The sequence below is a fragment of the Myotis daubentonii genome, chromosome 8 (genome assembly GCF_963259705.1).
Source record: "Myotis daubentonii chromosome 8, mMyoDau2.1, whole genome shotgun sequence".
In the NCBI taxonomy this organism is placed as follows: domain Eukaryota; kingdom Metazoa; phylum Chordata; class Mammalia; order Chiroptera; family Vespertilionidae; genus Myotis; species Myotis daubentonii.
This window is the reverse complement of record NC_081847.1, coordinates 89,947,705-89,971,686: the sequence shown is the minus strand read 5'-3', so window position 1 is coordinate 89,971,686 and position 23,982 is coordinate 89,947,705. Positions and strand designations below refer to the sequence as shown.

General features: G+C 39.5%; 1 protein-coding gene across 1 annotated transcript in view; it reads right to left on the bottom strand.

The window, feature by feature from the left end:
• Positions 1-23,982, bottom strand: part of CCDC178 (coiled-coil domain containing 178) — a 246,104-nt gene that overhangs the window by 78,757 nt on the left and 143,365 nt on the right. Inside the window, exon 18 of the mRNA XM_059704943.1 lies at positions 2,150-2,299. Within this exon, the coding sequence (XP_059560926.1) occupies positions 2,150-2,299 (150 nt within the window). The remainder of the gene's footprint in view (positions 1-2,149; positions 2,300-23,982) is intronic.

Here is a 23,982-nt window from a genome sequence, read left to right as displayed (position 1 = left end):
ATACTGAAGGGTTTTTGCAGGTTTGATGGCCAAATGCCACGGCGTAAGCGGTGCATTAGCCGCAGTGACATACGATCTCTCACTGACAGGGCTCCCCACAGCAATAAGGCCTCCCAGTCCATCGCAGCAAATTGATCTGAGGTGACACGGACAAGGGCAGCCTGCACCTGCTGACCTCACCGCTGAAGGGCGGAAATGAAGACTGAGGGGAAGCACAGATAAATCTTTGAAAGGTTCCCTGAAACAGGTGTGCTGAAAGGGGTCCGCCCGAGGGCTCCCGCCGCCGAAACCCAGGCCCCTCGCACGCCCACTGTCTGTTCATCCGGGGGCCTCACTCCTTGGATCTTGAACCAAGATTTGCTTTCAGCCCAAAGTGACATGACGACAACTTTGTTCTTACCGTGCAAACACTATGTTAGCGATCTCTCTTCAAGGCTTGAATTTTTCACTATTCCTACAGGTAGCTAACGTATTTACTTGTCACCAAAGGATTCTATGCAAACCGATAACAAGTACACATGATTTTTTTCTTTTCCTCCTGGTTAGAAAAAGAAATACAGCGGAGCAACTGCTTTTCTCCTCCTCAACTCCCAGCAGCAAACAGCATGTTTAACCTCAAGCACAATGTCAAATGCATGGAGTGAACGGACAGAGGCTCCATGGACACACCCTGCCTTTGAACGCAGCCCGGCCGTTTGAGGACACTCTGATTTGGGTATTAGGAACTGTATTCTCTATTCTTTCCCAAACACATTTACCCATTGACCTGCCTTTATCCTGTTACTGCTTCAATACAAATTCTTAAGAGAAACACACAGTCCCTTTCTCCCAATATACTGGGAAGCACGAACCTGCATGAGATGCACCGGGGGCTTTCCGGGCGGCAGCCCGGGTGAATTTAATAGCTACTCACACTCACATGGTAGCCCTTTATTAAAGTAACCATGGATATATCCTTTTTATTCCTAATCAATTTTCTTCTGAGGTAAATCTTATTTTCCCGATGAGAAAACTAAAGTCAGAAAAGGTAAATTACTTGCCAAGATCACTGAGCTGGTATCAGTGCAGTTTGTACTCCAACCCTGGCCATCTGTCTTCCTGGTATTCCATAACAATGAGGGGTAAGTGTGGTGTGGAATCTTAAACTGCTAATTTATAGTACAGTAATATGGTAACAACAAGAAGACATAGGATCCCTCAGTCTACTGGTTCTTATGGCTAGATAAACTGTTAAAAAAATAATTATGCCTTGCCCGACTGGTATGGCTCAGTGGTTGAGTTTCAACCTATGAACCAGGAAGTCACGGTTTGATTCCTGGTCAGGGCACTGGCCCAGATTGCGGGCTCGATCTCCCGTGGAGGGCGTGCAGGAGGCAGTTGATCAATGATGCTGTCTCATCATTGATGTTTCTATCTCTCTCCCTCTCCCTTCCTCTCTGAAATCAATAAAAATATATTTTTTAAAAATAATCATGCCTCTATTTTTGAAATTTAAATTCTGGGAAGAAACAAATATTCAAAGAAAAAGAATTTTTCTGCTCCATGAGAGTCCGGGGAAGGGTATCAAGGAACGGGGGGCACCTAACATTCTAGCAATAAAGCGTTCTCTCTCCTTTTCATTGTGGTATATTGTAGGTCTTCCTTTCCCACTTTCATTTTTACAGAATATACTAGAATTCCCAGGGATTTCCAGGAACCAAGAGGGCCAACTATTTCTCCAAGTTTCTAATTAGGCCCCATATTTCAAAGAAAATAGAAACCAAAAGTTGAAGCCCATACATCATGAGGACAACTTAGAGATGCCTCATGAGGCATTACCTATAGACAGAATTGAAATGAAAAGTCTATAAAATATGTAAATGTATGAAATATAAAAATTTGGTATTCCAGGTCATAATCATTTAAAGCACAGTAGTATAAAATGGTGGATTAGAAACTATTTTTTTAAAAAATTTCCCGAGTATCCTTTCAAAATCAAATTTCAAGGCTTAATAAAATAGACCACAGAACTCGACAAAAAGAGAAAACATGCCATATGGTGGCATATACAGGACCATCATCAGAATCAAAACCCCATGGCTGGCCACCTGTAACTTTATATATTATATATATCCAGTGAATCATTATTTTTAAAAAATTAAAAACTTACCTCTCTTTTATCTCTAATTGAAGCATTAAGTGATAACTGTCGATCATATTGGTAGAAATAATTGTCCTTCTCTGCTAGGAAATTCATCTGTAAACGCTGATACTCTTGAGCTAAACGTAGGTTTTCTACGAGGGAATCATCCTGTAGTTTCTAGAAGACAAACATATAGGCATATTTCATGAAAATCATTTTTCCTTATTTTGGGATTTATATCATTTGAATGATCTAAAAGTATATTATATTCCAGAAAAACAGTAAAACCAGAAAGATGCTTCCCCTGACAACAATATGCTCCCTGGCTGACATAGTTTTCCTTCCTGACGCCGGTTTGCTGTTGTTTCACACTGACTTAGCAGAGTCTGTCTACCTTTCCTTCCCCCTCTCTTCTGGACTTCCTCCCATGATGCTTCAGGAAGGACCCAGTCCGGGAAGGCTCCACACCGTCTCCTAGAAACCTTCTCCCCACGTCCCACCCCTTCTTCCTTTCGTCAAGCCCCACCGCTCAAATAGGTTGAAGACAGTTGGGAGCTTAGAACCTTACATCCAAAAGTTTCAGAGTGGTGGCACTCCCCGAAAATACTCACAACAGAGAGAAGGAAAGAGTAAAAAAGGCAGGGGCAAGGACTCAGCATTTAGAAGCATCCATAATAGCACAATGAGAGCCGTTATTTCGTACTAGTATTATTTAGCTGCATTAAAGGATAAATCTGCTTCTGTATGCAGTTGAGAACTTTGTAACACACCTATGACTAAGTAAATATATGTCCAATCTAATAAGAACCACTTAGAACTTTTGCAACATTACCTGATGGCAAATAGGGGCCGACCTCTTATTTTAAATTAGATGTATGAATTCCGTTTAACTGCTGATTCTTTTTTATATTTCTAGCACAGAAATTTTCTCTGGCTCCTTCAAAAAATATGGTTATCAACAACCTTAAGTATTTTCAAACTTGTAATTCCTCTGATGGGAATATATTCTAAGCAAAAAGCTTTATCCATTACAACATTATTTATAGTAGCAAAAAGTTTTCAAAACACTTAAGCAGATTAATCATGATAATGATAATGGTGATTAAATAACTAGATATGAAAATAACCATTGTGAAGCAATTAAAAATGTGATTGCCATTACATCAAACCTTTAGTATAAGTTATTATAAACATACTGTGGTATAAGAATGTGCATAGATAAAATGTAATTCAGCAGAAAACTGCCTGTACAGATATTTCTGTATTTACACACTTGAAGATTTATTAAGGTCAACAAACATATTTCTCATGAGAACCTGGTATCCATACTGATCCCTAATGATCAATACTATGTCATAGCTGTTCTTCAAAAGAGCTGAAATGATGACCTAAGAACCATTTTAAATGTCCTTGTTCTAATTCTGGCACAGTAATTTAATGTTAAATTATTTAAAAAATGAAAATATTTACTTGATAGAAACTTCTATCTAGTAAACTTGACTAAATTCACATAGAGTTATCTTTCAGTAGGAAGACAAAGTATCTATGGTTATTTTTATTTGGTGCAAATACTTTCAAAAAGATAGTTACAATTCTCTTTGATATCTTAACACTAATATTAAAATCTGATCTTCAAGTGGTTAACTTGGAACTTGGATAAATGTTCTGGAGGCAGAAGAAGGAATCATGCTTGATTTATTTATTTGTTGTTTGATTGAACATAATAAGCATATCTCTGATCCCTGTGATATTCTACTTCTCAATTACATTTCTTTCAAGCCTTAGATGGCTACTTTTAACATGGTATTTGAGAGGAATGCTACAAAAGTGGGAGGATTTGCATTAAGTTATTGAATGGCACTTAATTGTGGATATACTTGGCATTTTATCCTTTGCTCAACTGTGTAATCTGCAGCTTTACTTTCAAATAAATATACTTTCAATTTCTGTATCACACCATTCTGTTTTACATGCCATAATTAGAGTCAATATCAGGAAACTGAATTATGTAGTTATGCCAATGAATCTTCAAAACATTTGTATATCAGTCATGATATTTTACATTACCATTTCCCAGTAACAGGTACATGGAAGGATTTGCCCATTCACCATCTATTCCTGAAAGCAGTGACCTTCAGTTGTGCAATCAAGTTTCGGTTTTCTTCATTTTAAATAATGGCATTCTGCTGACACTAAAAGTGTTTTTTATGTTTAACTGTGGTTCCACCTCACAACTCTGACTGTTTTAATTTTAACTAACAGTATTATAACGGGCAAATGAAACAAAGAGGGAATGATCATTATTGGTAGAAAATGTCCAGGAGAAATAATGCTACCACTACTAGAATAGAACATCTTATAAAATAATAACCGTAGAAAATATTTAATATGGTCACAAAAGTTGGGTTGGTGATATAATGAAAGGGTGAGAAGAAAGAAGAAACTAGTAAGAGAAGATGATGACTTTTATGGGCTTTCCAATTCAAACCCAGCTGAATCCTGTCTGTGTAACCCGTCTATTTATGGTCTTAGCTAAGCGTGAACTTAAAAATAACTTGTTTCTAAAACCATTAAGAAAAAATTCTCTGTAGATTAAAATAACTGCACTGTGAGTTGATTTACAATATTATTTCATCACTCGTTCATTTTCTTTTTTTTTTCACTCATTCATTTTCATTTCAGTTACTTATTCATAACTTTTCATTGAGTAATTACTATATGATGAGCTCTGAGATATAATGCTAAACCTTAAAAATTTGACATCTTGTAGGAGAGATTTATATTAAAAAATCATACAAATGTATAGTTATAAAGTAAACATAAGCCTTTTGCATTTATTAGATTTCCATATGTTTTAGATTTACCCCAAAAGGTCTAAATAAAATGACACCTCAAAGCCAGATTAATTGGTATTTATTCTAATTATTAACGATGATCAAGATGAGGGACCATTGGAAGTATGGCCTGATACAGAGAAGAGGCATGGTGAGTGTCTGTGAATAGTTCCCGTGTTACCTGGGCTGAATGCAGCAGAATGACGCAACCACTGAGATGTGCCGAGTTGCAGCCAGACACACTGGCCCCGGAGGAACTCTAAGTCCAGGGGAGCTGTTTTCTTTTGTAACTTAAGATGGACTGATGGCAAGGAAGATTACAGGAAGGAAACAACTTGATCTAAACATTCTAGAAAGATGGTTATAATCATATCTAATAAAAGACAAAGATGCTAATTGACCATACCTTCGCTATGCCCATCAGCCAATCAGAGCGATATGCAAATTAACCACTAACAAAGATGGCGGCTAATTTGCATACTGCAGGCAGGTGGACCAGCGCAAGCCGCCATCCGGGCCCCTGTGTGCGGCCCTGGGTGGCGGGGCTTGGCGGCGCGATCAGCCGGAGGAAGCCCTATTCTTGCAGGAATCTTCCTGAAACAGGCCTCTGGTTAAAAATATTAGCACTGTACACATAGGTGTAGAAAACCGGCATAGCTATTTACAAATACTTAAAATAGTCCTAGGGTCTAAGGCTAATTTATTAATGTGTCATCTGTACCCTCAGTTACTCTTTTTTAAAATATATATATTTTTATTAATTTCAGAGAGGAAGAGAGAGATAGAAACATCAATGATGAGAGAGCATCATTGATCAACTGCCTCCTGCATGCCCCCTACTGGGGATGGAGCCTGCAACGTGGGCATATGTCCCTGACCAGGAATCAAACCCAGGACCCTTCAAGTCTATAGGCCGACACTGTATCCACTGAGCCAAACCTGCTAGCAGTGGTTCTCAACCTTCTGGCCCTTTAAATATAGTTCCTCATGTTGTGACCCAACCATAAAATTATTTTCGTTGCTACTTCATAACTATAATGTTGCTACTGTTATGAATCATAATGTAAATATCTGATATGCAGGATGGTCTTAGGCGACCCCTGTGAAAGGGTCGTTCGACCACCAAAGGGGTCGCGACCCACAGGTTGAGAACCGCTGATCTAAAGGCTTTAGGACACACTGATGTCATCTATTGAATCTCCCCAGGCCCCACACACGCCTCTGGCACATTTCTGCCAGTTCGGGGCACTGTGTGGATAGTTTTGCATTCAGTGGTGCTCTGATGTTATTAAAGCGCATTCGGAGAATGTGCAGGGGGTAGACTTTCGGATAAATGAGACATGGCGGCTCCAAGTCCCTTTGTTAGCATGTCGCTTCGAAAGCATGCTTTGTGATTCATGGGAATGAGCAGAGTGAACACAAACACTGAAACACATGCCGCTTCTCTAACAGACAGGGAGAAAACATGTGTGTATTAAGGGCATCGCCTACTGTGTGCGCAGAGGTGCTGTGGTATTGCTGCTCCCTTAAAATCTATACACCGATTACTACAGAAACGAGGGTTCTCCCCGTGTTCCCAGGGAGCCAGTCTGCGAGAATGATATGTGTCGATACCCTGAAGCCTCAGAGGAGCAAGTAACTGTTTTAACTCTCCCAGGACCCCCTTCTTTGTCTGTGCTGCCATGGAAACCAGTCTCTTGTCCAACATGAGTTGTCCGATAATTAGTCTTGAACATTCTTGATTTTGAAGTGAACAAATCAGTCTTCTGCATCAACACTGTGACATGCCTGAAACTCTCTCTAGGATTGTGTTTGACAAAATCCTCTCTAGTTCGCCAAGTTATTAAAAAAAAAATACTTATTGAGCAACTTATATACACAGAGCGCTCTGGGAGACACCGAGAGAGGTCGAACAGCACGTTTAAGACTCTGCTGGATGAAAGCGGCCACACTTCAGCTGACCGGTAAACCTGCTGTCAGAGTCCAGAGCGAGACTCTCCTTAGCGACCCCACTCCAGTGCCCGGGTCCGACTCCACACAGGACTCCTTACCTCAGATGCCTGACGGGTTTACACATTTAGCTACTGCTGATTTACTCAAAAATTTACCAATGGACACTATGACATTGCCTCTCAGAACTCAGAGAAAGGTTTACCGGGTATTTACAAATACTTTGTATGAACCCTGTTTGTTCCTGACTATTTTTGACTCTGTTCCGTGTATACATTTGACCAGGAATTATTGATAACTGATGAAAAAATACACAACTTCAGGGTGGAAGGAGCTAGCAATCAGATAAGAGAATTGAGGCATTCACAAAGCTAACTATATCAGAACACGTGCTACATGACAACGGGTGAAAGACATATCCAAATAAGAATCGTAGTTCCATGAGAGATCAGTTCCAGTGAGAGTGATGAGCACAGGTCCCAGGCAGAGTTCACGTGTGAGCAGATGCGGAAGGTATTTCATGTACAGGCCCTGCGTGTGTTCTTGGCAAGGACTACCTGGCCCAGAACGCAGGAGCTTGTGAAATAGGTCAGAGCACCCGGTTAATGTGGGGGTGGTTCACAGACAAGGAACCATTACCTCCAGGCTGACGGCAGCATTTCTCCTTTAAGTGCTCGATGCTTTAGGAAACACTATACAAATGCCACTTATATTAGCTATTAAATTTGCATTTGATTGTTTCTTTCAATATAATTGTATGTCCCCTCTAAGTATCCAGTATAACTGATTAGAGAAACATATGATAAGGAGATTAAAATCAGTGTCATGTAACCTACAGTCCCAATAAATTCATTCCTCCAAGTTAAAATCTCTAACTTAAAAAAAAATCTCTAACTTAGCCCTGGCTGGGCGGCTCGGTTGGTTGGAACGCCGTCCTGTAAACCAAAAAGCTTGTAGGTTCGATCCCAGGTTGGGGTGCATAAGGGAGGCAACTGATTGATGGTTCTCTCTCACATGGATGTTTTGTTTGTCTTTTTTCTCTCTTTCTTCGACTCTCTCTAAAAATCAATAAAAAAACATATCCCCCAGTGAGGATTAAAAATAATATATAGATAGGGTGTCCTAAAAATGAATACACACTCTTTAAGTAATTATAAAGGCAGTGTTTATTAAAATACATTTCATTTTGAAAATTGAGCTATCAGCTGTTAACATGTGTACACATTTTTGGTACATCCTGTACACATAAAATAAATTGTTAAACTACATGTACATTCTAAATGATAGGCACTGTAATAATTCCCCTAAATGTATTTATTAAAGAAACTTTCCATTTTAATCCTGAGTATGTATTTGAGTTAAATAGTGTATCCCCTAATACTGCTTAAGATCAAAAATAAAAAGATACTTGCATATTATTTCCTTTTTAAGTATTCCCATGCATTATCAGAATTTAACTATAGTGTCCACTGGTCAATAGGTTAAAATGTAGTTTTAAAGTCTGCTACTCTTTTCACCATTTCACGTGGCAAACGGAACCACCTCCTCTTCGCGTGCACCTCCTGGCTGGAATGGTTTAAGATTTCGAAGGTTTCCTATTTACTCACATTTTAATGATATACATTTCTACTTCACTGGTGGAGAAGGCTGATCAGTCACGGAAAGGTCAGTTAACACTAAATAGACCCTTTCCTTATGTAATTACAAAGAATCGTATCTGTGCTGATGGCACTGTGCAGGGAGTGGGTGATGCAGAGAATTAATCCGCCGCCTGGCCGGCCCATGGGATAGAGATTCCAACACAATAACCACAACTTATTCTAATTATGCCGCTTTAAAGGTCATCAGCAGAAGGAGTTAAGGAATGATCAACTAACTTTATCATAAAGTATGAGTGTGCTACATAAATGCAGATACTCAGAACTGTGCCTGGAAACTGCATTACGAATGAGGGCAAAACGGACCTAAATGGTCCCAGAATATACGTATGTTGTGGCATGAATTAAAAGTAAGCTCATTGAAAATGAAAATATATGATATTTGTGACTTCCTATTGATGTGGTCAGGCAACCTGATCTCACCTTATGTTTGTAGACACTGCTTAATCTTGAAAATATTTTTTAAGTTTAATGCCAATTTCATTGCAACATTCATGTTATACCAGAATTTAAATATTTCTTTTCAAAAACCATTTGTTATAAAATAGTGCATGCTGATTATATTACACGCAAATACTAGAGAGGTCCATGAACTAGAAAATCAAAGTCCCTCTTGACAATAGCAGCCATTTTTATGCCCCAGAGAGAGTATTAACAATTTGGTGGAGGCCCATAAGGAATAGAAATTTTAAAAACTGGAGGCCAGAAAAGTCAGTTTTTTGTTCAATACCATACAGGAAGAGAGCAGTATGAAGGCTGGAGACAGTCTTAACACCAGCCTAATACCCTTTCTGGGAGTACAGCACTTCCTAATCTTGGATGTGAATTAGAGTTAAGACTTCTGACTGATGTGTACTAGTATGAATGCTCTAATTTCTAAATATTCTATAGAGTTACATCAATCTTTCAAAATAAACTGGATGCTCATAGAGAAAAAAGTTCTTCGAATTAAAAAAAAAAGTTCCAGTGTGTTTTCCTTGGGATGAAGAGCCAGGAAACATTAGGCTTATTGTCACAGAGGGGCCGGATGTCAGTACAGGAAATAATTTTCAGTCCAATAAGATATCCTATGCGTAGAATTAATATTCATGCTTTCTCTTTTTGCTCCTTTCAGTGAGATACGGAGTCAGATATTCCTCTTTCTAAGAAATCAAGATACAGGTATCTCTAGTTACCTGATGTTGTTTTTCACCTTAGGGCACCATCCAAACCTGATAAAATAGCTTAAGTGGAAATAGGATTTAAAATACCTCAGGCAGAGGACATACAAATGGCCAACCGACACATGAAAAGAAGCTCAACTTCACTACCACCAGGGAAATGCAATCAAGACCACCACAAGACATCATCTCACACCTGTCAGAAAGGCCATTATTAAATGGACGAGAGGTAACAAGTGCGTTGAGGATATGGAGGAAAGGGACCCTCACCACTGCTGGTGGGAGTGTAAACTGATGCAGCCTCAATGGGAAAGAGTACAGGGTTCCTCAAGAAACTAAAAGTAGAACTTCCATGGACGCAGACATTCTCTTTTTGGGTATTAATCCAAAGGGCAAAAACACACACACTAATCCAAAAAGACACATGCACCTGTAATTCGCTGCAGCATTATTTACAGCTGCCAAGACATGTAAGCAATCTTAAGTGCCCATCCGCAGATGTTGGACAAACAAGAGTGGTTCATATATACCATGGAATATTACTCAGCCATCAGAAGTGAAATCTGGACACGGATGGATCTAGAGGGCAAAATACTAAGTGAATGAACTAAGTCAGACAGAGAAAGCATAGATACAGAGAACAAAGTGATGGTTGCCAGAGGGGTGGGATGGGGGATGAGCAGAAAAGGGGAAGGAGAATAAGAAACAAACTCTCAAAAAAAAGTATGTAAGTCATGAGGACGTAATTTACAACCTCGGGAATCGAGTCAGAAAAATAATAACTATGTACATGATCGATAATTATTAGACATTGTGGTGATCACTTTGTAAGGTGTATAAATGTTGAATCACTATGTTGTACACCTGAAACTAATACAATCCTGTATGTCAACTATAATTAAAAATACAAAAAAAAAATACATCTTAAGTAGGATAAAATACCTAAGGCCATTTTCTATAGATACTGATCTTGAGATGCATCTACTTCCCCAAATAACTTAATCCCAATATGGAAAAATCATATTCTAGAAGCTGGGATCATCCCGGCTTGCTGCCTATTTTATACTGGGAATATCTATACTAATAAAAGGGTAATATGCTAATTAGACCGGGTTGGCCTGACATCTTCTGGATGTCCGACTTCCTTCTGGACAGTTAGGGGGTGACCAGGCTGACAAGGGGGTACTTAGGGAGCAATCAGGCCAGCAGGGAGGCAGTTAGGGAGAGACCAGGCTAGCAGGGGGCCAGTTAGGGGGTGACCAGGCCGCAGGGGACCGGGCCTAAACCAGCAGTCGGACATCCCCCGAGGGGTCCCAGATTGGAGAGTGTGCAGGCCTGGCTGAGGGACATCCCCACCCCTGTGCACAAATTTCATGCACCAGTCCTCTAGTGCAGTGGTCAGCAAACTGTGGCTCGCGAGCCACATGCGGCTCTTTGGCCCCTTGAGTGTGGCTCTTCCACAAAATACCACGTGCGGGCGTGCATGTATAGTGCAATTGAAACTTCGTGGCCCATGCGCAGAAGTCGGTATTTTGTGGAAGAGCCACACTCAAGGGGCCAAAGAGCTGCATGTGGCTCGAGAGCCGCAGTCCACCAATCACTGCTTTAGTGTATTAATATGTGGTGAAAAGTGTAAGTATTAATATTTTCAACTTTTCTTTGAAAACAGGCAGTAGGTAAGCCTCAGTGGTATAATTCCATACAATGTATATCTCCGTCACCACAATCTGCATGATGTATTAGTATTCATGTTTTATTAACATTAATTTCCACCTTTTGTGACCTTTGTGTCTTATTAATATTTTTGCCCCTGAGTGTGGGACAAAGTCGCCTCTCAGTAACTATAATTGAACAAATGAATAGGTGAGTGAAACTGGATAATATTCATGCCTGTTGAACGCACAGCTACCTCCACAGAGAAAATGGGTGCACTGGACAGTAATGATTTTTATTTTCATCAGAGCAGCTCCTGAGGGGGTGTGCATAAACAAGCGGACATGTCAGAGTATCACACAGGGGTGGCATTTTATAGGGTTTTGTTTATTCTGTAGAGAAACATTTCACAATTACAGGAATTTATCCATTTACATGTTTACTGAGGAAAATAATAAGGTTTCCAGTTCTTTAAATCCTAGTTTGTAAAAGCAGTTCACTGTATAATCTCTCTGTGTTGCATTCCAGTTTACTTGTAGGTTTCCTTGGAAGACTAACAGAAATCTAAGCTACCTGCTTTGCTGCCTTTCTACACGTTGCTAAGCTGTCTTCTTACAACTCAGGAGATTAAAATTAAAAAAAAAATAGTAAGACAGTCTCACATGAAATAACTAGCTGATTTTTAAAAATTACAGAGGCTCTTCAGGGTTGCAGATGGATAGGAACACTTTAAGAAAAAGGAAAGTATGTAAGAATACAAAAGCAGCATTCAAATCGTCTTATCCCAGAAATTTCTGAACAAAGCAATCCTGCATTCCCTGCCTGTTTCAGTGACTTCTATATGAAGAAGTGATACACACTTTAAATAGAAACCACACTTTATACACCACCCTCTTCAGAGGAGATCGGCAGTGCTACTCAGTGTCCTGGGATTCAGCGCTTCTTTGGGCCAGGTTTCATTCCCTACCTCCCGTGCCATGGTCAGTGTCAGACCAATTTCTCTTCCTCCTGAAAGTTTTTTTTTTTTTTTTTTTTTTGTCAAAAGAAAAGAAAAGAAAAGAATAAAAGAAAGAAAAGAAGGGAGTCTGAGCCTCTGGAACCAAATCCTACATCCACTCCAGAAACGTCAGTGTTGTCAAATGTCTACCTTCCTTTGACCTCAGAGTAACATTTGGCCCGAGGACAGCCGTCATGTGGAATCCTGTTCAGATGCTGTTGGGTATGGAAATTTGGACCCTCTTAAAAGGAGAGACTCATGAGCTTGATTTTGAATAAAATAATATTCTTGGAAGCTATCTGAAGTCCACGTAGGCCATCCATTCTTCCAGACCCTCATGATCATGTTAGCCCCTCAGAAGGTATGTCCTTGGGGCTTCTCGTGGCTAACCGTTGGTGCTCTAGTCCCGGAAACCTGTGAACATGCTACTCTTCATGGCAAAGGGGGGCTTGGGACTAAGGACACAGATCTTGAGATGAAGAGAGTTTTCTGATCACCTCGTTGGGATTATCTAATCACGTGGATTCTTGAAAGTGAAGAATCTTCCCAGGCTGAAGTTCAGAGGAAGAACGGAAGCAGCAGAAGAAAACTGAAGCACAGACCCATGTCCTCCTCTCCCTTTGGAGACTGATGGAGGAGGCTACAAGCCAAGGAATGCAGAGGGTCTCTGGCAGGTGCAAAGAGGCTACCAGCGGGCAGGAGAACAGGAACCTGACTCTCACCACAAATCAGAACAAGCAAGGAAGCAGGCACCTTCCTCAAGTCTCCAAAAAGGAACACAGCCCTCCCAACAACTTGATTTGAACCCAGTGAGACTCACGTGACTTCTGACATTCAGGGCTGGACTATAATAACTTAGTATTAGTTTAAGCCTCTACGTTTGCAGTAATTTATTATGGTAGTGATATGAAACTACTAAGGTGATCCAGGTATTGTGTGAGTGAGTAGATTTAGAAAAAATAATAATGTTCCATAAAAACTAGTAGTTTAATGGTGGAAAATCAAGCATTATAGCTTCTTTGCAACAAGTTCATTAATAAGCGAATTAAAAAAACTTCAATAACTCATTCATTTTGTATGAAACATTTGTTTTCTATTAGTATGTGAAGTAACTTGTAGCATGTCAATAAACACTGAAAAGTCAATTCTAACATGATATGGACTATGCCATGAACCCCTGACTAAATCACTGCTTATGTTAACAGTGATAGATAAACTATCATCTCTAATTCAAAATAATTTTTTCATCCACTTGACTATTCATCGATTATATTTTATAGTGCTAAAATTAAAATTAGTGAAAAATTCTAAGTAAAACTTTCTCCAGTTAATAATAATTAACTTCTTTGCTGATTAGCTGACCATGCAAATGTTTTTACAAAAGTGCTTGCATGTTTTGAAAAATTGTTTGAATTAGTAAAAATTTAACATGTAGCTTTTTTAAAAAAACAACCCAACCACCAAAAAACCGTTCTATTAAGAGATATTGTTTCTTCTAGGGAAATTATCCAAGACAAAAACAAATCAGCAAATCAATCACCCCTGCCTGCTCTCAAGGCCTTGTTTTTCCTTTCCTGCTGCGCTTCTGGGTGTGTTTCTGCACGCTTGCTCCTGAGCTGTCAGCCGGTGGGCTTGTAGCACAGTAATGTATTTGTTCTTCCTTAAGTCGTAGCCGGGTCCAGCCTGCCCCCTCTTTCCAAGTCAGATGTAGTTACTACAAGCACGATTCAAGTACGGTGACTGATGCAAAACCCAAAATATATGGACAGGCTAAGAAACTGTTGGGTGAAGAATTCTTTAAACTTTCAGAAATAGTAACCAACTATGACAAATGTACTTATAAACAGATTGCTGGGCTTCTGAGATAATCACACAGCTTTATGTCTATGTACATAATGCAAGGAGCATAAACTTGCAAAGCTGCTCTTTTAATCCAGAATATATATTCAGTACTCACCTTATTCTGTTTTATGAAGAAATGCAAAAAGTTTGCAATTTTTATACATCCTTTATAAAAGGTTGCTATAGGTAGTTATAAGAATTGATAATTTTTTTTTATAACTAAATAGCCTTACAAAACCACCGAGATAAAAATACGGAAGAAAATCACCCAGAAGCTTCCCTCATGCCCATTTGCTGTCAGTAACGAATCACACCCCCCGACACACAGGCTTTGTTGGTACTGATCTGCATATAATTATGATCCCACAGTATTCTCTTTTTTGAAAAAAAAAAAGTTTCAATTACAGGTGACTTACAATATTATATTTAGTTTCAGGTACACAACATAGTGAATAGACATTTATATAACGTGACGTTTTGGGTAGATATACTAGTATACTTGTATATATACTAGTATACCTAAGTATTTGATGTTTAGCTATTCATTTATAATATTTACTTTTCTTTTTTAAATATATTTTATTGATTTTCCACAGAGAGGAAGGGAGATAGTCAGAAACATCAATGAGAGAGAAACATCGATCATCTGCCTCCTGCACACCCCCTACTGGGGATGTGCCCGTAACCAAGGCACATGCCCTTGACCGGAATCGAACCTGGGACCCTTCAGTCCGCAGGCCGACTCTCTCTCCACTGAGCCAAACCGGTCAGGGCTCTTATCTTTTTTAGAAAAATATGTTTTTATTTATTTCAGAGAGAAGAAGAGAGAGGTAGAGAGGGATAGAAACATCAATGATGAGAGAGAATCATCAATAAGCTGCCTCCTACATTCCCCACACTGGGGATCAAGCCTTCAACTCAGGCATCTGACCTGACCAGAAATAGAACCACTGTGACCTCCCAGTTCATAGGTCAATGCTCAACCACTGAGCCATGCTGGCCCTGTAAGATTTTTATTTTCTAGTTATTTGTGGCTAGTGCATGGAAATATATTTTTACTTATTTTCTATCCACTGACTTCCCCAAATTCATGAATTTTAGCAGTTTATCTGTCGAATCCTTTGAACTTCCTATGTGCAAATAATATTTTCAAATAATTGTAGCTTCTAAAACCATCTTTCATGTTAAGTGAATTATTTTATATTTCTAGTTTGCTGAGAATAATCATGAATGGCTTTTAAATTTCACAAACTATTTTTATTTTCTATTTTAAATTTCTATATCTATTGAGACTAAAATTTGATCATGTTCTTCCTTCCTTTGTTAATGTGATAGACTGTCTTTATTGAATTTCTTAAGGCTAGAAATTGTTTGCTTTGATTTGGGGCAAGTCAAACATCCCCCTAACCACCCATTTTTTTTGCATGGTTTGATAGCCCATTTCTTTTTATTGATGACTACTATTCCAGTGTATGTATATACCACTGGTTTTTTATTTATAACTAAAGGCCCAATGCACGAAATTCATGCCAGGGGCTCAGCCCTCACAGCCCCAGCTTTGTCCGGAAGGACGTCCAGAAGGTCGTTTGGCTGTCTGGTCTAATTAGAATATTATGCTCTTATTATAATAGTTTTAGGGCTATAGTAGGGTTATTCAGTGTGATTCCTTTTTTTAAAATTTATCTTTGTTGTTGAAAGTATTACAAATGTTCACTTTCATTTTTCACCCCTATTGACTCCCTCCTTCCTACACCTACCCCTCCCAAGCCTTACCAATTTTGCATGTTATTAGTTACCTTTTCTCAGTCTATTTATAATACGAAAAAGCAACCATTTATTTAAACACAATCAATACAAAGATAGCAGTAAGATATAAGAGGAATAACAGGTTATCAAATTTATTATGTACTAAGTGTGTAATACTATCACCCTCTGTTCATGAGAATAAAATTTGCCCCAATGGCCTAAATGATGGTTATAAAAATAAAATAACAAAAGTGTAAGTGAAAATCCATAGTAAACTATAAGGAAGGATTACTAATATGAAATTCAAATAATAATTATTATAGTTCATTGTAGCTCTATTTAATAAGATAATAATGAAATATGTAACTTGAATTTTCTTCCCTAGCGCTTATATTTTTCTTGAACATTAAAGTAGGCTTTGTCTATTGATGTTCTCCCCCCCAACTTTTCACATTGCCAAAACTGACGAATGAGGAGGTTTTAATGAGTCTCCACCAAACTGTTGTATTAAAGATGAAGTATTTATCCTGCTTTCATAAATTCATAAATTACATATAAAAATTTAAGGTGGATAATAAGTTTCACCTTTATATTATGGTAGAAAAAATATTGTAATTGTTCATAGCTTTAGTATAAACGTAGTTTTTTAAAATGAACTCTCCGGCCTAAAGCCACTCAGATCCGTACCAGCACAGTCTCAATTTCTCTCCAGTTTCCCATATAGAAAAAAATGGACCAGTACCCAAATTCTTTGCTCACTTGGTTAGATAACTCCATATATTAATTTTCTTCTTATATCCAACCTTCGTGCCAAGAAAAAAGAATTAATGGAAAAATTAAAAATAGAAGATAGATGATCATGTCCAATCAAGCCTGCTAATTATATTCAAAACTTATATTTACTCTGGAAAAAATTAGTTTTGGAGTTTTCTTTCTCCTTAATTTTCCAGCTAGATACCTTATTCATTTATTAGGCAGCTGGGTGATGGAATTCTGGGATGGATTATGTCTTCCTAAACGATAAAGAACTCAGCACTGGAAGAGAATACAAAGGCAGAGCCACACTGTCTATGGCAAGCTTCACTCCATCCACTTTTTTAAAATATATTTTTATTGATTTCAGAGAGGAAGGGAGAGGGAGAGAGATAGACACATCAATGATGAGAGAGAATCACTGATTAGCTGCCTCCTGCACGCCCTCACACTGGGGACCGAGCCCAAAACACAGGCATGTGCCCTGACTGGGAACTGAACCATGACCTCCTGGTTCATAGGTCGACATTCAACCCCTGATGCACTCTGTTCACTTTCATATCCAGTCAGCTCTAATGTTGGATCATCATACCAAACATCTTCCCTATTATCATCTCTCCATTTGTTTTTTGGTGATAATTCTGTACCCCTGCATGCATCCTTATGGCCAGAAAATAGTGGGGGAATGCCAGCATTTTCCACAGAGGGAAGATATAAATGTCAAAGAAAACCCATGCTGATGAAAAGGCACACCTATACATGAAACTGTGGGCCTATGGTGACTATGACAAACGATTGTGATTTCTGTTCATACAAACCAAAGGTATTTTAAACAATTTTTACAAAAATAAGGTCATAGTCTTTGATGAGAGATTTCTCTTTTATAAGAAAATTTTGTAAAGCGCAACTTGACATAAGCATTTCTTTTTAATTCCCCCTGGAATATCAAATAACAAAAGAAAACACACACTCAACAAGATTAAAAGTGTGCTGATAGGGAAACCAAGATGAATTAAATTATAATTTAGTTTTCCTGAACATTAAAACTTTAAAAAAATAATCTATACTCTTGTGCACATTTAATTATTTTGGGCAAATTATCTGTTTAAAACACACACACACACACAAACTCCTGGTATGTTTCAAAGCATTTCTTGTATTGGCCTTTGATCTTGTTAGAAACAGACTTAGTGACTTGTCATTGGTATGACATTCCTTAAGTGACTTTAGAATAAGCTGGGGTAAAAATCCTAAATAAATAAGAACTCTAAAATTAATAAGAAAATCATTTGTGAGGATATTAGCTGTCTTAAAATGATCACAACTACCTAGTAGATCTTACTCAGATGAAATTCATTACCTTAAAATTTAACATCTTGGCAAAGTCCTCAACACTAATTAAAATAATAGCACTGAAAGAGCATCCCCAATTACTCTGTTTAGGATAAAATTACAAGGACTATAAATCTCCAAGCTTCAGGGCATAAACTGATCACCAGCTGGGGTGAAAAAGGAATGTCTACCTATTGTGTAGTTTTGCAAAATTAGGTACATTATATGTTTTACTCCCGCAGAAACATCTGGTACAGGCTACTGTCTGAGAGGCTTCTGGACTGAACCCACGGACACTCCTCGGTGATGTTACAGAAATTGTGTGGTTGCACGTATATATGTAAAACTTAAAATTGCTAAAGAAATGCTGAATTCTTAATATTATTGCTTCAAATTCTTCCCAAGGTCATTACAGATGTCAGATAGAACACCAGAAATTCACAAGAGCTGGTGTTAGTCCCTTTGTCATACATCACTACAGACAATATTTGGTAGTTTCCGCAGGGGAACGTATAAATACATTAGTGAAATGCCTGTGGACTCTGACCTACTACGGGAGATGGAATGAGCGCAGTAAATGATGTCCTGCAACAGCTCTCCACCTGCCCCTGTTTTTGCTACTCGGATGAAGTGACTGATTTAGTTTCAGACAAAACAGATGTAAACCTGCATGAATAAAAGGACTTCACTCGCAGCGCTTCTCAACCTGTGGGCCGCGAACAATGAAAATACATCCCGCATATCAGATGTTTACACGACGATTCATAACAGTAGCAACATTACAGTGATGAAGTAGCAACGAAAATAATTTTATGGTTGGGGGTCACCACAACATGAGGAACTGTATTAAAGGGCCGCGGCATTGGGAAGGTTGAGAACCGCTGGTAGAGGGTCTCTTCTTGCTTTTGCTGGATACGATGAGAAGGAAGAGGCAGGAAAAGCCCAGGTGTCAGAGAATGACTGCAGCACAGGGTCTGCCTCTGTCCCGAGAATGCTGCCCAGAAGGGACCTGGTGGTCAATGTCACACAGAGCAGCCCGGGAATATAGAGGGAGCTCAGCAGCCAGAAGGGAGTAAGTGAGAAGAAGACCATTGCAATGGAGATTGAACACTGTGTTTTCAGAAATCATTACTAATGTTTAATAACCACTTAATAGTTACTAATCAGTTACTAATTCATGGTTAATAACTATATACTGGTCTTTTGTCCCTCCGTTAAAGGAGCCTTCAAAAAATCCAAAAGCAGAATAAGAGGCAAATAGCTTTTTATCACGTTCAGCTATCTTCTATCAAATTCCTGAATCACAAACCTGGCAATATAGAGGCCTGCAGTTTTTTTAATATTTAAATTTAATTTCAATGCCTTTAGGACAGTATCTTTCCAGTTCATCTTCGTCCCTGATACTCCTTAATGACTTAGTCCTAGTGTTTTCATATCCGGAAATTGCACTCATGGACGGTAAAAGCATTAATGCTTACAAATATTAGTATCTGTATAGCTCCATTTTATATAATTTGCTTTATTGCAATGCACTACACCCAGAGTTTGTTACAGCTTTGCTGTAAGAGAATCCTATGAAAAAGTCAATTTTCGACATCCTTTTTCCCCCATTAGAAACAAAAGTAATATCAAGGTTTAAAGCCCCTATTTCTCAAACTCTGTTCACCACAATATTCCGTAAACACTTCGATAGAATCCCAACCAAAGCTTCAGTAGTCCCTGGACAGCGACGGAGTTCCTCCCCATACATTTCTCTATTAGGCTCTATTCCTGTATCCGGCCCTCCGCCTCCACCGCCCAGAACAGCACTCCATTGCGTATGGGCTTTTCATAGTTCAGTCTAGACCCCAGGTGGGTTCCTGCTGCACTTTTATGCACTTTCAAAGAAGCGGCTCTGGCCCTAACCGGTTTGGCTCAGTGGATAGAGCGTCGGCCTGTGGACTCAAGAGTCCTAGGTTCGATTCCGGTCCAGGAAACATACCCAGCAGGCAGTGTGCAGGAGGCAGCTGATCAATGTTTCTCTCTCACCGATGTTTCTAACTCTATCCTTTTCCCTTCCTCTCTGTAAAAAAAAATCAATAAAATATATTTTAAAACAAGTGGCTCTGCATCAGTCAGTCCAGGTTCACTCTCAATTTCCTCTGGAAAGAATCTGTTAACAGCTTGTCCTTAGGATAATTGCATTCTAAGTAGTCACATATCCTGGCTCTAGTATAAATGATATAGCTATCATTTATACTAGAGCCAGTATAAATGATGGCTATATTATTGCAAATGAGATGCATTCTAAAATTTCATCTTGACTAAATTAATACCAAATGAAATTTGAGATATTTTTCAGCTCAAAACTTTTTAAACAGAAGAACTTTCACCCTATTTTCCTGATATTTTCTGACTTAGGATTTGTGAACCATGAGCCCAGGGTGTGCCAGGCAGATTCCAAATCGGGGGGTGGGGGGGTAGCGGCAAGCTGAGCTTCCACACAGGTGGCTTCGCCTTTCTAAACCTCCACATACCTCCAGGGACTTCTGGGAAATTTGGGAGATTCGGGTTATAAGTGCTCTTTTTTTTTTTTTTTTTTAAATATATTTTATTGATTTTTTACAGAGAGGAAGGTAGAGGGATAGAGAGTTAGAAACATTGATGAGAGAGAAACGGATCAGCTGCTTCCTGCACATCCCCCACTAAGGATGTGCCCGCAACCCAGGTACATGCCCTTGGCCGGAATCGAACCTGGGACCCTTCAGTCCACAGGCCGGCGCTCTATCCACTGCGCCAAACCAGTTAGGGCTATAAGTGCTCTTAAGTGAACCGCATCCAGCACAGCCAGGGGTGAACCTGAGGAGGGGCAGTGAAGGATTAGAGAAAACAGACAAACGAATATAGCTGGGGCCGGGTGGGACACTGTTCTCGGATGGAGAGACAGTGACACAGCCTGTAAGCTGAGTCTTTATTTTATAGTCAGCAAAGCAAGGGAGTGGTCAAGATGTTTACAATGTTCTCGTCAGTTTCAAATCTACTTGATTACGTGCACCTGAGAACTCTATCAAGCTTGTTTGGCAGCACTTGCTGCGCCTCCTGCAGCCCACATTCCTCAGCCAGCTAGGACTGCAGGGTCGGACCATAAGGTCAAGCTCACAACCATAACCTTTGGCTATAATTGTGCTGGGAGGGCTTTCTCTCCAATCTGGGACTTGTCTGTGGCTTTGCCACAAGAGGACTGTGCCCTCTCATCAGTCCGAGGCTTGAACCTGTCCAAACGCTGTAGCCGCTCTTCATACGTAAGGACGTCTGCTTTGGAAGGAAAATCAGGATCTGAAGACTAGTCGAAAAGTCTAAGGTAGGAATGATCTCAGTTAATGTTACAGAAGTAAAATTGGGGGTTAATATCCAAAATTTATAAAGAACTTATAAAACTCAACTTACACACACAAAAAACAATCCAATTTTTTTAAAAAAGGCAAAGGACCTAAATAGACACTTCTCCAAAGAGGACATACACATGGCCAATAGACATATGAAAATATGCTCAATGCCACTAATCATTAGAGAAATGCAAATTAAAGCAACAATAGGTTATCACCTCGCACTTGTCAGAATGGCTATAATCAATCAATCAACAAATAATAAGTGCTGGTGAGGATGCGGAGAAAGAGGACTTCCCTGCACTGTTGGTGGGAATGCAGACTGGTGCAGCCACTGTGGAAAGCAGTGTGACATTAACTCAGAAAATTAAACATGGAACTGCCTTAGCAAATTCCATTTCTGGAAATGTATCCAAAGAAACCTAAAACACTAATTCGAAAGAATATAAGCTCATTGCTGCATTATTTACAATAGCTAAGATTGAAAGCAACCCGAGGTCCATGAGAGGCTAAAAAAGCTGTGGTACATTTACACAATGGAATACTACTTGGCCATCAAAATGAAGAAAATGTTACCCTTTGCGACAGCATGGATGGACTTGGAGAGCATTATGCTAAGTGAAATAATTCAGTCAGAGAAAGACAAGTACCATATGATATCACTTACACATGGAGTTCAATGAACAAAAAGAACTAACAAGCAAAACAGAGACAGACTTATACATCAAGAGCAGTCAGGCGGCTCTGGTGGGGGGTTGATGGGAGGGTGAGAGATGGAACAAAAAAGAAAAAAAAGAGCAAGAACTCATGGACATGAAAAAAAAAAGAAGAAGCGAAAGTTAAAAGAGTGGCTCTGTGTTAGTTTTGTGTGGCTGCATAAACAAATCACCACAAATTTAACAACTTAAAACAACACCCACTTACCATCTCATAGCTCTGTGGGCCAGAGCGAGGGTTCTCTGCTCAGTGTTTCCCCTTCAAGGTGTCGGCTTCCGAGTTCTCACCTGAGACTCCACCAGGGCAATTCGCGTTCAGTCCCCTCAGGTTATTGGTAGAATTTACTTCCTGTCTGCCTGAGACCCCCGTTTTCTTGCTGGCTGTCAGCAATGCCTACTGCAGTGGGACCCTACTGACTTCCTCAGGTCCTTGCCATTCGGCCCACTCCAGTTTCAAGCCAGCAACCAAGAATCTCCCATCAAAACCCTTCCTAAACTTCAAATCTCCTTTCCCAGCAGAAGCCCAGTCCCTTGTAAGGGCTCACCTAATTGGGTTAGACCAGATTAATCTCCTTTTCTTACAATCACCTGATTTGGGATCTTAATTACAGCTGAAAAATCCCTTCATGGCAGCACGTAGACTGCTGTTAATGGAGTAACTGGGAGAAGCTGTGTGTCATATAGCAGGTGGTGAAAATCTCAAGTCCAATCAGGAAAGCAGAACCACGTACCCAGATAAAGGAGCACCCTCATCTCCGAAGACAAGAGACACTGAGAAGATTCCGAACAAACAGGCCTTGCTACGTTTCCCTCAGTTCCCTGTGTTATCGCACACTCTTTGACCTCTCATGTTTCCACATCACTATTGGCTCTATATCAATCCCAGCATAAAAATACTCAAGTTTAACTGCTTCTCCCCGTCGTTCTTTATAACACTAATGCCTTGTGGGTCTGAGGCAATGCCCTCCAAGATGTAGTAGCTGATCTTAATCAGCATCCAACATGTGGTGCTATTTCTTCCTTTGTCAGGTGCATGAGTCAAGGGATGAAAATGGAAATGGCTCCACTCTCTACTATCCCTAATGTTCCACTAGCAGAAGTTTTGTTTTCCATCTCCATGGCCTTACGTCTGCTCATCCAGAGGTTTTTTGATCCAAAGAAAAGGCCTTCCACCAGTGAACACAACAATTATTCCACTGAACTAGAAGTTGAGATTTTCCCCAGACCATGGACTCCTCTAAATTAACAAACAAACATGAGGATTACTGTTCTGTCTGGGTGATTTATTCTGATGGAGAAGGGAAAACTGTCTTGCTACTACACAATGGGAGTAACGAAATGCATGTCTGAAATACAGTCAATCCTCTAGGCATCATCTCTTACTACTCCCACATCTTATGATTAAAATCAATCGAAAATTATCACAACCTAATTCAGGGAGGACTGTTAATGGCCCAGTCTTCAGGAATTAAGGTTTGGATGAACCCAACAGGCAAAAAACCATGGCCAGCTGAGTTACTTGATGACAAAAGAATATGAAGTGGGCAGTGGAAGAAGACAGCTATAAATACTATCTGTGACCACATGGCCAGCTGCAGAAATAGACTGCGGTAGTTAGGAGCATGTCCTCCTTATTTTGATATATGTGTGTCCCCTATATCCCAAATATTTTTTGGTTTCTCCCCTCTCTTACCCTCTAATCCAGTGGTTCTCAACCTTCCTAATGCGGAGACCCTTTAATACAGTTCCTCATGTTGTGGTGACCCCCAACCATAAAATTATTTTCGTTGCTACTTCATAACTGTAATTTTTCTACTGTTATGAATCATAATGTAAATATCTGATATGCAGGAT